The sequence below is a fragment of the Copadichromis virginalis genome, linkage group LG2 (assembly GCF_057382275.1).
Source record: "Copadichromis virginalis isolate Kocher_CV1m ecotype Utaka linkage group LG2, C_Virginalis_male_GT1.1, whole genome shotgun sequence".
Lineage (NCBI taxonomy): Eukaryota > Metazoa > Chordata > Actinopteri > Cichliformes > Cichlidae > Copadichromis > Copadichromis virginalis.
In genome coordinates this window covers 33,467,929-33,484,851 of record NC_140619.1, presented here as the reverse complement: position 1 = coordinate 33,484,851, position 16,923 = coordinate 33,467,929, and the positions used below count along the sequence as shown (strand labels likewise).

Genomic DNA, 16,923 nt, shown 5'->3' with positions numbered 1-16,923 from the left:
CGTGAGAGAATGCAAAAATCCATGGGACTCCTAAAGTTTTGCTCAGTTTCAGTTAGCATCCATTCATCCATAATCTCCACTTAATTCAGGGTGGTTGGAAGGCAGGGTAGACCCCGGACATGTCACTAATCTGTCACAGGGCTAACACAGACAACCAATTTAGGATCATCAAATAACCTAACCCCACTTCGTTCTGTGGGAGGAAGCTGGAATATCCAGGGGGAGCCCACAGAGACGTGAGGAGAACACTGAAACCTGGAACATGGTGGATTTGAACCTAGGACCTTGTTACTGTGAGACAGCATCATGTCCAATGAGTTTGCTCTGCCTTGTTCTTTACTCTTCCCCTCTATTGAGTGTGTGTTACTCACTGATGAAGTTTGTTTGGCCTGTGTAGATCGTGTACTGCAGCTCATAGGAGGTGACGCTGAACTCGTCCTCAGACGTCCAGTGAACAGTGATGGTGTCGTGGGAGGCGGTGCACAGCTCGTCTCTTATAGATGGAGGGTTGGGAGCTACGTGTGGAGGAAACAAGAACACGATCAAATAAAATAAATGTTAGAAAGCGTCATCAAGTCATTTTGTCTTAATTCTCAGAAATATAATACGTCTCAACAGCTGCATAAACTTTTTACTACTTGAATTTGACACTAAGTGGACACGAGGTAATTGTCTTTCTAAAGGGGAGTTTTGTGTGTTCATAACGTCTTTCAGACATTCGTTTTCATTTATCTGAGGGCATATGAATGTGTTGGCTTTGTGTCAGAATGAAAACCCCGGTCACTTTTGTAAAGATCGTGATCACACCCTTTCTTGGTCTGACCTATTAATATTTAGGCAGCCCATTCAACGTGGAGAAGTCTGAATAGCATGGAGCCATATAGCACACAAACGAACACAACTTCTGAACAGGTGTGAGCCTGTGTTTTGTTTTGGCCAATGAAGACTTTAATTAAAGAGAGGGTGTTGACATCCAAAAACAGATGGCATATGAGATCAGGGTTCACAAAGATCAAAGTACAAGATAACAATGTATGAGGAAATAGAGCAGAGTTAGAAAAGCTTCCTTTGTGCTTTTTTGTCCAACACAATCTTAGATAATTTATACTTTGTAACTGTCATAGAAAGCATGAGCATTTGTTGAGTTAATCTGCTGCTCCTTAAGGCCAGATGACTTTTCTGTCTGAAAGGAAGACAGTGTAATGTAAAGTACCTTGAGGTGACTGCTGTTTTGATTTGGAACTATATAAATAAAATTGAATTGAATAAGTCAGCCCCCTCCTTGAATCGCTACCTTATCGTGGTGGAGGGGTTTGTGTGTCCCAGGGATCCCAGGGGCTATGTTGTCTGGGGACTTTTGCCCCCTGGTAGGGTCTCCCATGGCAAATTGGCCCTGGGTGAGGGACCAGACAAAGAGCGATTCATAAGACCCTTATGAAAAGGACACCGAGGGAACAGTTTACCCTGCCCGGGATAGGGTTACCGGGGCCCCGCCCTGGAGCCAGGCCCGGGGAGGGTGCCCGAGGGCGAGCGTCTGGTGGCCGGGCCTTAGTCCATGGGGTCCGGCCGGGCACAGCCCGAAGAGGAGACATGGGCCCATCCTCCCGCAGGCCCACCACCCGCAGGAGGCGCCATAGGGGTCGGGTGCATTGTGTGCCGGGTGGCGGCCAGGAGCGGAGGCCCTGGCGGACTGACCCCCGGCTGCCAAGACTGGCAATAGGGACATGGAATGTCACCTCTCTGGTGGGGAAGGAGCCTGAGTTAGTGCGTGAGGTTGAGAGGTACCGGCTAGATATAGTCGGGCTCACCTCTACACATGGCTTGGGCTCTGGAACCAGTCTCCTGGAGAGGGGCTGGACTCTGTCTCAGTCTGGAGTTGCCCCTGGTGAGAGGCGGCGGGCTGGGGTGGGTATCCTAATATCCCCTCGGCTTGCTGCCGGTACGTTGGGGTTTTTCCCGGTGGACGAGAGGGTTTGTTCCCTGCGCCTTAGGGTCGGGGAACGGGTCCTGACTGTCATCTGCGCTTATGCGCCGAGTGGCAGTTCAGAGTACCCAGCCTTCTTAGAGTCCCTGGGGGGGGTGCTGGAGGGTGCTCCACCTGGAGACTCTGTTGTCCTGCTGGGAGACTTCAATGCTCACGTGGGTAACGACAGCGAGACCTGGAGGGGCGTGATTGGGAGGAACGGCCTCCCTGATCTGAACCCGAGCGGTTCTCTGTTATTGGACTTCTGTGCTAACCACAGTTTGGCCATAACGAACACCCTGTTCGAACATAAGAGTGTCCATAAGTGCACGTGGCACCAGGACGCTCTAGGCCGTAGGTCGATGATCGATTTTGTAATCGTATCAGCAGACCTGCGACCATATGTTCTGGACACTCGGGTAAAGAGAGGGGCTGAGCTGTCAACTGATCACCACCTGGTGGTGAGTTGGATCAGGTGGCGGGGGAGGACGCTGGACAGACCTGGTGCACCTAAACGCGTAGTGAGGGTGTGCTGGGAACGTCTAGCAGAGGCCCCAGTCCGCGAGATCTTCAACGCACACCTCCGGCAGAGCTTCGACAGCATTCCGAGGGAGACTGGGGACATTGAGTCCGAATGGACCATGTTCAGAGTCTCCATTGCCGAAGCTGCTGCATTGAGCTGCGGCCGCAAGGTGGTGGGTGCCTGCCGTGGTGGTAATCCCCGAACCAAATGGTGGACACCAGAGGTGAAGGGAGCCACCAGGCTGAAGAAGGAGTCCTATCGGGCTTGGTTAGCCTGTGGGACTCCGGAGGCAGCCGACAGGTATCGACAGGCCAAGCGGAATGCGGCTCGGGCAGTGGCTGAAGCAAAAACTCGGGTGTGGGAGGAGTTCGGAGAGGCCATGGAAAAAGACTTTCGGACTGCCTCGAAGAGATTCTGGCAAACCGTCAGACGTCTCAGGAGGGGAAAGCGGTGCTCTACCTGCACTGTGTATAGTGCTGGCGGAGCGCTGCTGACGTCGACTGAGAAAATTGTCAGGCGGTGGAAGGAATACTTCGAGGACCTCCTTAATCCCACTGACACGTCTTCCGAGGAGGAAGCAGAGTCTGGGGATGAGGGGAATGACCCGCCAATTTCCGGGGGCGAGGTCACTGAGGCAGTTAAACAACTCCTTGGTGGCAGAGCCCCTGGTGTTGATGAGGTCCGCCCCGAGTTCCTGAAGGCTCTGGACATTGTAGGGCTGTCCTGGTTGACACGCCTCTGCAATGTTGCGTGGAGATCAGGGGCAGTACCTGTGGACTGGCAGACCGGGGTGGTGGTCCCCATCTTTAAGAAAGGGGACCGGAGGGTGTGTTCCAACTACAGGGGGATCACACTCCTCAGCCTCCCTGGGAAAGTCTATGCCAGGGTGCTGGAAAGGAGAGTTCGTCCGCTAGTCGAACCTCGGATACAGGAGGAACAATGCGGTTTTCGTCCTGGTCGCGGAACACTGGACCAGCTCTTTATCCTCTCCAGGATACTTGAGGGTGCATGGGAGTTTGCCCAACCAGTCTACATGTGTTTTGTGGACTTGGAGAAGGCATTCGACCGTGTCCCTCGGGGTGTCCTGTGGGAGGTGTTGCGGGAATATGGGGTGTCTGGCCCATTGCTACGGGCCATTAGATCCCTATACAACCGTTGCAAGAGCTTGGTTCGCATTGCCGGCAATAAGTCGGACTCGTTCCCGGTGGGTGATGGGCTTCGCCAGGGCTGCCCTTTGTCTCCGGTTCTGTTCATAATTTTTATGGACAGGATTTCTAGGCGCAGCCAAGTGGCGGAGGGCTTTCGCTTTGGTGGCCTCAGAATCTCATCTCTGATTTTTGCAGATGATGTGGTTCTGTTGGCTTCATCGGGTGAAGGCCTCCAGCTCGCACTGGAACGGTTCGCAGCCGAGTGTGAAGCAGCAGGAATGAGGATCAGCACCTCCAAATCTGAGGCCATGGTTCTCAGCCGGAAAAGGGTGGAGTGCCCACTCCGGGTCGGGGATGAGTTCCTGCCACAAGTGGAGGAGTTCAAGTATCTCGGGGTCTTGTTCGCGAGTGATGGGAGAAGGGAGCCGGAGATCGACAGACGGATTGGGGCTGCAGCTGCAGTAATGCGGACGCTGCACCGGTCCGTCGTGGTGAAGAGGGAGCTGAGTGTAAAAGCGAAGCTCTCAATTTACCGGTCGATCTACGTCCCTACCCTCACCTATGGCCACGAGCTGTGGGTAGTGACCGAAAGAACGAGATCGCGGATACAAGCGGCAGAAATGAGCTTCCTCCGAAGGGTGGCTGGCCTCTCCCTTAGAGATAGGGTGAGAAGTTCGGCCATCCAGGAGGGGCTCAGAGTAGAGCAGCTGCTGCTCCACATCGAAAGGAGCCAGCTGAGGTGGTTCGGGCATCTGACAAGGATGCCCCCTGGGCGCCTCCTGGGTGAGGTGTTCCAGGCATGTCCCACCGGGAGGAGGCCCCGGGGCAGACCCAGGACACGCTGGAGAGATTATATCTCTCGGCTGGCCTGGGAACGCCTTGGTATTCCCCCGGATAAGCTGGAGGAGGTGGCTGGGGAGAGGGAGGTCTGGGCCTCTTTGCTTAGGCTGCTGCCCCCGCGACCCGGCCCCGGACAAAGCGGATGAAGATGGATGGATGGATGGATGGATGAATAAGTCAGCAAAGTTGTGTTTTCCATGTCTGAAAAGGGCTTATGTGACAAGGCTGGATAGTTTTCTTAACTTATAGAGAACAGTTTTGTTCTTTGAAACAGTGAATCAAAAAAACAAAAACAAAACCAAGACAGCAGCAGGACGACTGTTAACATATCTACTGCAGATTTGACAGGATGTGAATTTACCTGTTAGGTAATCTAGTCCTTCCAGAATCTTCTTCTCTCGGGAGAAGTCAAGAGCAAAGTTGTCAAACGCCTCGTTCAAGTTGACATCTGGGATGAGCACCTGCGAGGAGGCCGTGGCCATTGCAACCCTTTTGAGTTGTCAGGACACGGGGGCGAGCAAAGTAAATGGTAGAGAAGGAGGGATGAGAGGTCCGATGAGGTGACGAGGAAAAGAGGGATGGAGCAGGAAAAGATGGGAGGTGATGAAGAGATGGAAAAATAAGAGCAGAGAAGTGAGGTGAGATGGCAAGAGGAGAGAGGTGGTAGACATTATTAGTGACACGGAAAAGGGCAAGAGAGGGGAAAAAATTTAAAAGAATACAAACATGAAATTCATAGTCTCAGAATAAATGTCTACATCCAATCCAACTCAGAATGTCTGCCTTGGTGTTGTCAAAACACACTCAAAGCAGACATGCACTGACAGACTTACTCTACAGTCTCTACAGCTTTGTGGAAACTTGTGCCTACTTTTGCTTTGAGCATCAGTGAGCTGTCTGTGGCAGGAGCCAGCCAGAACCACAGTGCTGGCAGGGTTACACAGCAGTGCAGAGTGGAGGACAGATCAGCACTAGTCCTTAAGACTTCAGTTCCTCAGTAAAGAGAAACCAGTCAGTCAATAAAGCGCACGGCCAGGTGGTTGAAAGAAAAGTGGAGCCGAGGCCAAATAAAAGATAGTGTGCTAGCCGTGGCTTTTGCAAAGGTCTTTGTGAAAGAGACAGAGCAAAATATCTACAGGAGGAGGACGACGAAGGAATGAGGGTATTACAGAAGTGCGAGGGTTGAAAGGAAAACTGCAGAGCTGGCCCTTAAATGATAGATGATTTTCAACAGAGGCCTGACATTGATCGCAAGAGCCAAAGACTTTTGATAAAATGCTGATTTCACCAGCAGCCCCTTCAAGTGGATTTCACAGAGGTAAAAATCGAAAACTCATTGTAGGGCAGAGGTTTGGATTTAAAGAGTCAAAGACTTATTGCCAAATACTCTGACAACTATCATGCAGCCTGCTACAAGATGACACAACTCCACACGGAAAAAGCGAGACAAAAACCCCAGTCAGGATGACTTGTCAAAAGCCTCCCACTTGTCTGGACTATTAATAGCTATAATGAAGTGAAATTAGCATATTGTTGCAACAGGCAGGTGGTATAAGTCGGTGCGCCGCTCCACCTACCTTTCGGCGACATTTCTGGCAGTCTGAAGGAAGCGGGCGTGGTCGTTCTCCTTCAAGCTCTGCTCAGCCTGTGTGATCAGGGCACTGGAGCGCTCCAAACACTGGCGACAATTTGCAATCTGCTGAGCCAACTTGCGCAGTTTCATCACCTGGAACAAACAAAGCACACGTTGCCACGTTACGACACACGCGGTTCGTTTTCATTTGCACACTGTGAGCCTTGAAGGAATACATCGCCCTTCTCGATAACTCGACTTTTAAATTTTTCATTTAGCTAAGAGAACGCAGACGACATTGCCAGCACCTGGTCTAGTAAAACATTCGACATTCTTTTACTATGCGGGAATCTTGACACGTACTCTATGTCTCTAATCCCCATCTCCAAAACTTAGACAAAAGTAGTTCACTGGTGTTATTGATCTTCTATGTTCATCTTCTGGGACTGAAAATAACTTTCTATTTGCTCAGGGCAACTTGTGTGCCTTCCACTGCAAAAATTCAGGAAAAAAGGATCTCAAAACTCTCTCTATATCCAAAAAAAAAGAAAAAAAGAGAAAAAAGAGCCCTCCTCTGCACTCCAATAATTTCAGTTTGGTGGATTTTTTAAATTCATTTTGACAGTAACTAAAAAAAGCCAATTGTGCTTTGCTTCCCACATCGGCACACATTATTGACACAAAGACAGCACTCTCTCAGATGATTTTTGCTCGGTGAACTTTCCATATTGCAGAGTTAACTGAAGTTTTATAACCAAAGAAAAACAGACGCAGATATTCAAACACATACGACCGAGCGTGATCAAATGTTATATCCACAGAAGAATCTGAACGTGCAGAAGCAATTAGCAGATGACATTAGAGTTTATGATTAAGGATGTTTATCTACTCACAAAAAACAATAAAACTATGGAGTCCACACAGAAACGCAGTCATAGACACAGTTATCTGAGACATGCACCAACAGGAAAAAGGAGAAAAAGAAGCAGAGGGCCTGAGTTTAAGTGAGCCCATTGGATCTATGCTCACATTGACCTTAATATCATGTTGCACAATCAAAGGGCAGATAGTTCTAGGTCACTGGATGAGGGGCACCAGTCTGTGCATACATACCCATGTTTAAAAACTGTGAAACGAGGCCTGACAGGAAATGGATGAGACACTACTGGCTGTAAAAGTCACAGTTCTTTCCCTCCTACCTTACCAAACAAAAGAGACATCGAGCTCGTCTTTTAAGCACCTTGTAAGCGCATCTACTGTGCATTCACGTGGTGCGCATGATTCAAATGTAGCAGCGCAGACAAACAGGAAACTGCTGATTTTGGACCGCATAATAATTTGCTTCATTTTCATCACAAAGCATCATGCTGTGCGAATCAAGTCAGGTCACGTTGTCGGGTCAGGATTCAGACACAAGCACGGTTTGTAAAGTCCTTTTCACTGTAATTTGTTAGCGTGTGTGCTTTAATGTCATTTCCCACCGAGCAAAAGGAAAACCACGATGAGCAAATTTGAAATGAAAGTAATCTGTTTATCTTTATTGCTGCTCATATCCTGATCCTGGAAATGAACTTAGTTTGATGTAAAAAACCAAAACAAACCAAAACAAAGGGTCTTTGTGAGCGCTGAGACTGCCAGCAAGAGGCAACTGTAGAATTCAATACCGGCTTTAGCGTGGAGTGTTGTTAAATGATTAAATAAATCATCTGTGAATCTAAAGGCAAAGAATGAAGTTAAGTCTCTTAATGCACTGAACGCATCATAATTTCAGGCTAAGGCTAATTTGAATCTCTAACACTATCCATCCATCCATCCATTCGCTTCCGCTTATCCTTTTCAGGGTCGCGGGGGGCGCTGGAGCCTATCCCAGCTGTCATGGGGCGAAAGGCGGGGTACACCCTGGACAGGTCGCCAGTCTGTCGCAGGGCTAACATATAGGGACAGACAACCATTCACACTCACATTCACTCCTAGTGACAATTTGGATTAATCAATTAACCTATCCCCACAAGCTGCATGTCTTTGGACGGTGGGAGGAAGCCGGAGTACCCGGAGAGAACCCACGCAAACACGGGGAGAACATGCAAACTCCACACAGAAAGACCCCGGCCTGATGGTGGAATTGAACTCAGGACCTTCTTGCTGTGCGGCAACAGTGCTAACCACCGTGCCACCGTGCTGCTCTCTAACACTAAACAAAACTAAAGTTCACATGGCTAAAAGGTCACCATCAAAAGTTTTCATGGAATCTAAAGTCCACTTTCCTTCTCGCTGCTGGAAAAGCTGCTGCTGCTGCTTTAGAAGTCTCGTTAAGCTGGAGTCTTAATGGAGTTTTCAACTGATATCTCAGCTGCACTTGCACTAAGTCCGCCATAATCTCTTGTCACTAAAAATGACATTTGAGCAGGTTGTTGACTGCAAAGAGAGGAGAAGCGAGAGGAGGTTTAAAGGATGAATTGTTATTTGGCAACATAGGCCGCAAACAACAATTTTAGAGATGATTACTTCTCTCCTGCAAAATAATGGACAATATGGCACGGTCTGAGTGTGTGTTCGTGTGTGTGTCTCTTACTTTGTGCGAAGCCTACAGTTCGTGATTTAAAGCTGAAAATGAACCTTCTAATATAATTTTAATACTTATGAGGTGATGCTACAATATTTAAAGTTGGTTTTTTTAGCATTTTACTGAGTCAAAACTTTTTCAGAGGCTGAATTTTCTTAAAGTGCAATCATAGATATGAAAACAAAGCAATGTGTTATTAATGGCTTATAAAAATAATATGTTTTCTCTCACTCCAGTTGATTGAAAAACATATTTTTGTAGCTAACATTTAGCAGTGGCATAATGGTTAAATTACTAAATAGTCTTCTGTAGGTATTTTTGCAGCTACAGCTATAATCCCCTGGTGGCCATTAAAACAAATTCATCAGTCTTTCATACTGTTTATCATTGAAAGTAGATGAAACCAGGATATGACTGCATACAAAAAGACAGAATCTCAACAACAGATAAATCCAGCTGATGCTGTGGGAATATATGTCATCTGTAAGTCATGGTAGCATGAAGCGCTATTTTACAAGTAATGACCAGCCATCAGTCACTAGATTTTGGATGTGGATCCTTAAAGTTTTACAGCCTTGATTTGCTTTTAAAGAAATAGAATAAACAAAACCACAGCACTGAAAACAGGCCAAAGCCAAAGGCTTTGTAAGGTCGACCATCCATCCTGACCTGGCTCTGAGAGACAAATGTTATATTTGCACATTCACAAGAGGCACTTATCACATAAACACAGAGACAGGTTGTTTAAGTGGTGCCAACAACAGTAATGCTGTTGTTTTTATGATGAGTCCCTACCAGGCATAAGCTTTTAAAATGAAGTTCAAATGACCCATGAGATCGTTAAAAAAAAATTGTGTTAAAAAAAAGCTAGTATGTAACACTAAAAGAGTTTTGCATTGTTAATCCTTGGAGTTTGAACAGTTTTCAAGAAAAGATAACGGAAAAGCGGCAGAATAGATGCTTGGAAGACAGGAAGTCATATGACAAAAACACACAAACAGAAACCCGGCCGTGGGAATAGTCTGGTTTTTTTTGTTGTTTTTTATTATGTGCGTGTGTGTGAGCTGGGAGAGATTAAGTATGACTGCTGAGTCTCCTCTGCAAGATACAGACCTCATTATGAAGAAGTAAGAGAGAGAATGGGAGCACCTTGCTCACCGTGATCAAGCCTGTATAATCCGGTTATTCTGTTGCAGAGTCACCTCTGAACACTTTCCTTTATGAGACTGTCCTCAACAGGAAGCCATCTCAGTACTTTGCTCATAAAATGTATAATATGAGCCGTGTTTTTGTAGCAATGTCGCTGTGTAAAATATCAATATTCATCTTATCCTTTGCTCTCTTCTACACATTTGAATTAGTCAAGGCGCATTTGATTCATCTTCCTTGACCTTTCAAAGTGATGCATACGGGCTTCCTACATTTGACCGCTGTACCTTCAGCTGGAGAGCCTTTTACAGGCACAGACTCTCAGGAGAACAAACCTTGCTCTTTGTCTGCATTCATTGTCGACACACTCCTCTGTCTCACACACACACAAACCTATTTTAGTCTTTGTGTTAACTGTTGGGAAATTTCTCTATGAAGCTCCTCTGCCACCTTGGATCCTTCACAAGCACTTAAAATTTCACCTCTGGAAGGGTTATTCATGGTCAGAGACGGGACAACCACCCATATACACATGGGCATGAGTACACACACACACATTCACACACACGCACACACAGAGCCAAATGTGTATCTGTCTGTGCAGTTAGTTGTGGACTTTCTAAAACAGCAGCAGGAGGTTCAGAACAGTCTTTCCTGCCATTTTAAATTCTTTCCTCACGCATTCATGTTGACTGCCTAAATATGAGGAGAGACTGTTATTGCTCTCTTTTTTTTTATCCTCCGTGCTTTTCATTTCTCGTAAAGCCTGCATGTGGTGTATATTTGGGTAAACAAGCAGACAACCACACAAATATATTCTGTCCACGGCATCGTTGCTTTCATATTCATTCGCTTCTGCAAAGTGATGGTGGGTCGGGCTTATTGCCTTACTTTAGATGGCAAGGCGACACAAGTTTTTGAAATATGAACTGCTGAAAACTGAATGAAACGATGTAATATGAATTCACCGAAGTCATCATCTCTCTCTTCTAAGTGCCAGTAATCACTGTTTTTGTTTATGCACGCTGAATAAAAATGCGTCTAATCTTGGACTGATTCAGTTAATGACACACGCAGAAGATCGTCCATCTATAACTCGTTTTGGTTGTACGGTACACTTAAGCTGGGCATACACTGTGCGATTTTTTTCAGTCGTGTTATTCAGCTTCTGCTCAAACTGTACGATTGACTTGCAGGGGTTAGAAGTTCGTAGGTCACGATGCAGGGTCTCACACTATACGGCCCGATGCTCTGATGCGACCCGAGTGCTCAAACTGTGCGTCCATAAAAATGAAGGTAATCTGTCGCTCGCTCTCCCTCTCTGTCTTTCACTCACACAGACACACCACCGCCATCAACTTTGCTAAATTGCTAATGAAAAACACTGATCAGGCAGCTGTGATTGAGCAGCAGTGTAAATCCAACTATTTTTACGGTTGTTGTGGTTGTGATGATTTTGTGAGGCCACATGGAAAAGGCTCGGATGAGCTATCCAAAGCTCATCCGAGCTTTCCAAAATTCTACAAGTGCCTCCATCGCTTGCGTCCAGATCACATGCTGTACTGCCGTACTACTCCGTCTTTTTCACTGACGTTTATGTGTTTGCACGTGCGCAGTGTGAGAAGCTGCGGTGACACCCTCACGACGGTCGTGACTACCAAGCGATTGATGATCGGGAGCTGGTCGTGAGGTGTTAATCGCTTCTCGTTACCCCACGTATACTACACGATGCACGACGCACGATGAAGGCCAAAATCGGGCCGATCACCAAAACGGTTGCACGACTGAAAAATCGGCTCAAAATGGGCCAAAAATCGCACAGTGTAAGCCCAGCTTTAGAGATACGCTTATACACCGCCTGGGGTTCCTTAACAACTCCCAGCAACATCATTTACAACAAAAGATCTTGTTTAGTTTTTTTTTATTTGGAAAATGTACATTCTGCCTGCCTCAGCAGACATTCAGTTAATTAACTATAGATCTTATCTCAGGAGTTTAAACAATATTCAGCTTTACACTCAACAGTAACTAAAAATACAACATCTGGATGATAATCTTGCTCTGACTGATTAAATCTATTGGGACCTGTTGTGGTCATTTACATTTCTTTTCAATTCTTGGACTCTGCAACTGTGGCTATGCATGATTCACAGTTCAAAATAATCCATATTTATCTTAAGTTATCTTATACTAGGCCTTGGTGCAGCCCCTCAGTTCCTCGAGTGTCTCCCTTTAATGTCACAAGCCCTTTAAACTCTTGTGATTTCTTGTGACTGTGTGCAGTGAACTTGCAGTCTCGTTAACTCTGAAGTGAAGAGTCAGGGTTAGCTTATTAAATACATTTTGGAAAGCCAGAAATCTGTTGCTGTCTACATATACTGAAATTCATATTAACTACTTACACTCGTAGTCCAGTCAGAACCTCATAGATGTAAAACATATATTGAAAATTTACTCTAAATAAGTGAATATTGTAGTTCTTTCAGGACAGCAGTTTAACTGCAAAATGGGATAGATGCTCAGGAATCTTGAGAAATGTTTTGTCACTCATCCAAGTGACTTCCTTCCTTCATGATTTCTTCAGATAAGTGAAGAAGTCATTTGGATGAGTGACTTTTTATTTATTTTTTATTAACTTAACAGGGAACCATAGTAGGTTCCCTGTAAGTTAATAAAAAGCCAATATTGTTGTCTGTTAGCTTTGTTTTTTTGTGTCTTAAAGGTTAAAAAAAAATCAGTCAGTGCCACATTTGTGATTGTACCTGAATTTGAATATTTCAGACTGCACTTAAAAGACGCTTAAAAAAATTTAGTTGAATATAATACTTTACCTTGGATTCTTTGATCTTCACGGCGATGACCTGTTTTCTCTGGCGAATGATCTCCACCAGCTCATCACACTCCTCTACCAGCTTAGCTTCATGCATGGCTGTGTTCACCTGAAGAGAAGCAAACACACAACTTAAGAAACCCTCACAGCCTCACTTTAAAGTCAAACTGTATATTCACTGACTTGCTCAGGTTCAATGTATCTTATATTTTGCTTTTGGTGTCTGATATCAAAAATGTGTCTGCACATTTTTTTTTCTTCCTCGTTCACATGCTCTCGTTGGGAACTTTGTAAGACTTTCGGAGTGGCAGGAAGGATCATTTGCATCATCGCATACAGAGCACGTCCTATAGTTTTCCATTTCATTAAGAATTCTGCACACCAGGAAAAGTGCCTTAAGCAACGTGCACCTGGATTAAAAATAACTTGTGAAGAACAAAACAAGGAAAAGTGATTTCCAACTCATCAGCTGTCACTGGGAAGATCATAAATCAATATATTAGGTACACGAATCCAAGGTTAAACAAAACAATTCATAAATACACATAAATATGGCAAACTAATTGGTCAGCCAATTAGGGGGCATTGCAGGTAGTGAGAAACCGACATTTTAATGTACACTGTAGATGGAATTTATTATTCATTCGCCAAAAATGTTCTTGTCCTTGCTGGAGCCCATCTCTCCTAATAAAAAGGGTTACTGTGCAGTTGGATTTGAAACACTGTTTTATACTTGTATGCAGCATGAATTTATTACAAAAATGGTGCATTAAATGATTAGAGTTACACTATTTAAAAAAACATGTTTATTTAACTCAGAAAAAGCCAAGGTGGATTATTTGAAAACTCAAAGGCACCCAGAAAAGGTCTGTGGAGACAATAATTAAATCACTCATAGAAAATGCTCACACCAAGCCAATTTAATAGATTCTGTGATTGTTTCAGGACCAAAGTCACCAAGGCAACTCTTCATCAGTTCACCATTTCACGCCAGCACTAAATGAACATCCATCTTCAAATTTGTGTGTGTGGGTGGGTGAGGGTTTTTTTTTGGAGACACTAAGGGTGTTTGCTGAATTTCAACAATGAACCACTATTAAGCAGTTTGCTCATTATGAAATATGCATACAATTACTGCAAAAGCTTTAGAACCACTTAGGGCAGGGTTTTAGATCATAAAAAAAGATACTCCAACTTCACTGTTGAACCAAAAAAGAGAAGAGAAAATCTAAATGGCAATTTGTCAAGTGAGTGGGTTGTGATTTCTGATTCATGAGCAAACAAAGGTACAAAAAAAGAGACAGAAATGACATCTATACTTCCAACCTTAACTGTGTCAGGGTTTCTGGGTCGTTGACCCAGTATTTTCAGTTCACGTTCACTGTTTATCTACTGCCTGTTCCACTTCCTGTTTTATTGTGTTAGCCTTGGTCTGTGTGCATTATGTTCAGTCCTCTTCCCATTTATCATTAGTTCATTATGTTCAGCTGTTCACTCACCTGTCTCCAATCGTTGTCATTGTTAGTCATGTATTTAAGCCCTCTCTTCCCTTCAGCCCTTGTCGTGTCATTGATGTTATGTTGTCGTTTCCGCCTGCGTTCAGTCAGCTAGCCATTCAGTCTTTCAGTCAGTCAGTCAGTCCTTCATTCATTCATTCAGTCAGTCAGTCAGTCAGTCGTCCAGCCAGCCAGCCCTTTCCTACTCCTGTTCTGTTTGTTCACTCCATCGACAATAAACACCAACCTTCACCTACCTACCTGTGAGTCCAGCATTTGGGTCCTCCTTCTCTCATCCACGACACTAATCCTGACAGACTGGTTTTAGGTCTGGGCGTACCTTACTTGCTTCATCTGCTCTAATAGTCATATTTTTTTTAAAATAATTTTTATGTTTCATACAGTAACATAAAGATGCACAAAGCTCATATCTGTTATCTAAGATCATGTTGTAACAGAGATGTAATTGGCTGTATTTACACCTGTGCAGAGGTTTACTGTAAGTGCAACCTCTATATCTCGATGAGTGATTTTGTCTGTAGGAGTCACTTCAAACCATTACAGAAATTACAAATATACTCCAGAATAAAAAGAAATAAAACTAACCCAGCAGGGTGACAGTGGGAATTTTTCACCCAAACTGGAAACTTCAGAGTTATTGAGAAAATTCAGACAAGAGGCTAGAAATTTCACTTCAAATAAGACGTTTTCAGAGGCCAGAAACATTTACAGAGAACAGTGTTCCTTGAGCTGCTTCGCTAGCTGCTGTAGCGTTTGTTGTCACAAAAAGCTACAGGTGAGTGTTTCCTGCAGGGAAGGGACTGTGGCAAGAGCACTTTTGTTCTTGGCTGGCAACCATAACACAGTAGTACACAAGGAGATGCACTGCGAGGAGACCTCTTTTACTGTGGCACACGCAATCTTACAGAGGTGCAATGATGACATTTAAATTAAAGATCACAGCAGTGATAACAAAATACAGCAGAGCAGAATTTACAAAGATAAATGCTCATGTGGGATAGAGTAGATTTAAATGAGTAGATTTTTTTTTACATACAAACAAAAAAAATCACCTTGATTAAGAAGTGTTTTCTTAATGTTATTAAAAATATACAGAATGACGTAGATGCACATTATGATCTCTTACTTATCCACCGATCGACTGATATGATCAAAGGAATTCATTGGACTGTGTGTTTCTAAACTGTTCAATAACAGAAAATAATCCATATATATATATTTAGAGATGTCAACAGTACCAACGCATACAGTACCTTTTCACACCAAATTGTGAGAAAGCAACATTACTAGGTAATTTTTTTAGTTCTGTAGATAGTATAGACAGGTGTGCCGTGGAAGATTATCTGGTTCAATCTGATTAGTGATCGGCGTGAGTAACGGGCAGAACAATTACATTCTCTTCCACTAGAGGGCAGTGCAACTACCTGCTCTAATTAAAAGGGTTGCCAATGCCAACTGCCAGTAAGACAGAAGAAATTACATTTGGTGGTGCGCCATGTGACTTTTCTAATATGAAATATGTGTCTTGGTTCAGGGTTGGGAAGCACTGACTACCCAGTCTTTATGAAGAACTTCGAGAGGTCAGTAAAGGTTCTGATTCAATAACAATTAAATATTAAAGAGTTTCCCTCAATGTTAACCTGGCTGGTACACATGTTAACCTTAACATGAGTAGGGGGACAGCCAGTTAGACGTAACTGTTTATCTACTATCACTCACCCCAATTAGCTATTTCTCAAATTATTATTAAGACTATAAAAACATTATTACTATTGATGAAGATTAAGATGATTAATTTATTGATAGAAGTAGCTGCTCAAAAGTTTCCTCAAATATTTTAAGGGCACATTGCACACAATGCTGAGATGTGCCAAGTTTTTGGCTAAGGTCTCTTTTCGAATTCCCTTTTCATTGCAAAAGTACTCATTATATCCGTCAAACTATGCCCTATTTGTCATTTCTAGTAAGTTTTGTACTAAAAATGTCAAATCTGTTATGTGTAGACGCAGAATTGGTTTATCCCTTGAGTTGGGTGCACACAGAGAAGATTTTTCCTGCACAACTATTGCTCAAAACCACATAAATCTTTTTTTTACAAAAAATCTGGCTTCTTGCAAGAAAACTATAAAGAAATGCAAGGTGGTTTAAGACTTGCACAGTACTGGATCCTCTTAAGGATGGCTTTGAGCCAAAGTAGGCCCTCACATGGTGAGAAAATCACAGGGGCACACAAACACAAACAACACAGTTCTGCAAAAAGCCATTTTATGACTGCAGCTTCGTAATTAAGCAGGATGAATGCAGCTATCCTGGGTCACTGTGAATTACGACTGGGCTACTTAGCAGCGTAGTTATGGAAAATTGTTCCCTCCTCGTTCCCCCTTCTCTCCGTCTCTCTCTCTCTCTCTCTCTCTTTTAACCTCACTCAAATTAGGCATTATTAGACTCCTCTGCAGGTATACTAAAAAGCACTGTGCCAACTTCAAGTTAAGGTCTGTTATTGGAAGAATAACCACATATAGCAAGTGTTAAGAAACCTTTCACCTGCTCCTGCTCTTAAAATATTTATGAAAACTAGTCAGGGTGCTAAAATTCAATAAAAATATCTCACTTTCAAATTTCTTAAAAACGTTTGGTTGATGATAATTATGTTTAACACATGTTCTAATTTGCTCTATTTAATCTGTCTTTGGGAAATTATTAAACTCTCCAACATCGGATAAATAAAAGTATTTGAATACAATATATTAGGCAAACTAAATGGAATTATGATTTATAAGGATTATTACTTTAGTCAATAGTAATATAATAATAATG

At 43.9% G+C, this 16,923-nt stretch overlaps 1 protein-coding gene across 6 annotated transcripts in view; it reads right to left on the bottom strand.

The window, feature by feature from the left end:
* Positions 1-16,923, bottom strand: part of mid2 (midline 2) — a 163,719-nt gene that overhangs the window by 31,012 nt on the left and 115,784 nt on the right. For all 6 annotated transcript variants that reach the window (XM_085430969.1, XM_085430977.1, XM_085430961.1 and 3 more), the window contains 4 exons: positions 12,591-12,698; positions 6,052-6,200; positions 4,836-4,963; positions 372-515 (listed from right to left, as the gene is read on the bottom strand). In XM_085430969.1, coding sequence (XP_085287095.1) covers positions 372-515; positions 4,836-4,963; positions 6,052-6,200; positions 12,591-12,698 — 529 coding nt within the window. The remainder of the gene's footprint in view (positions 1-371; positions 516-4,835; positions 4,964-6,051; positions 6,201-12,590; positions 12,699-16,923) is intronic.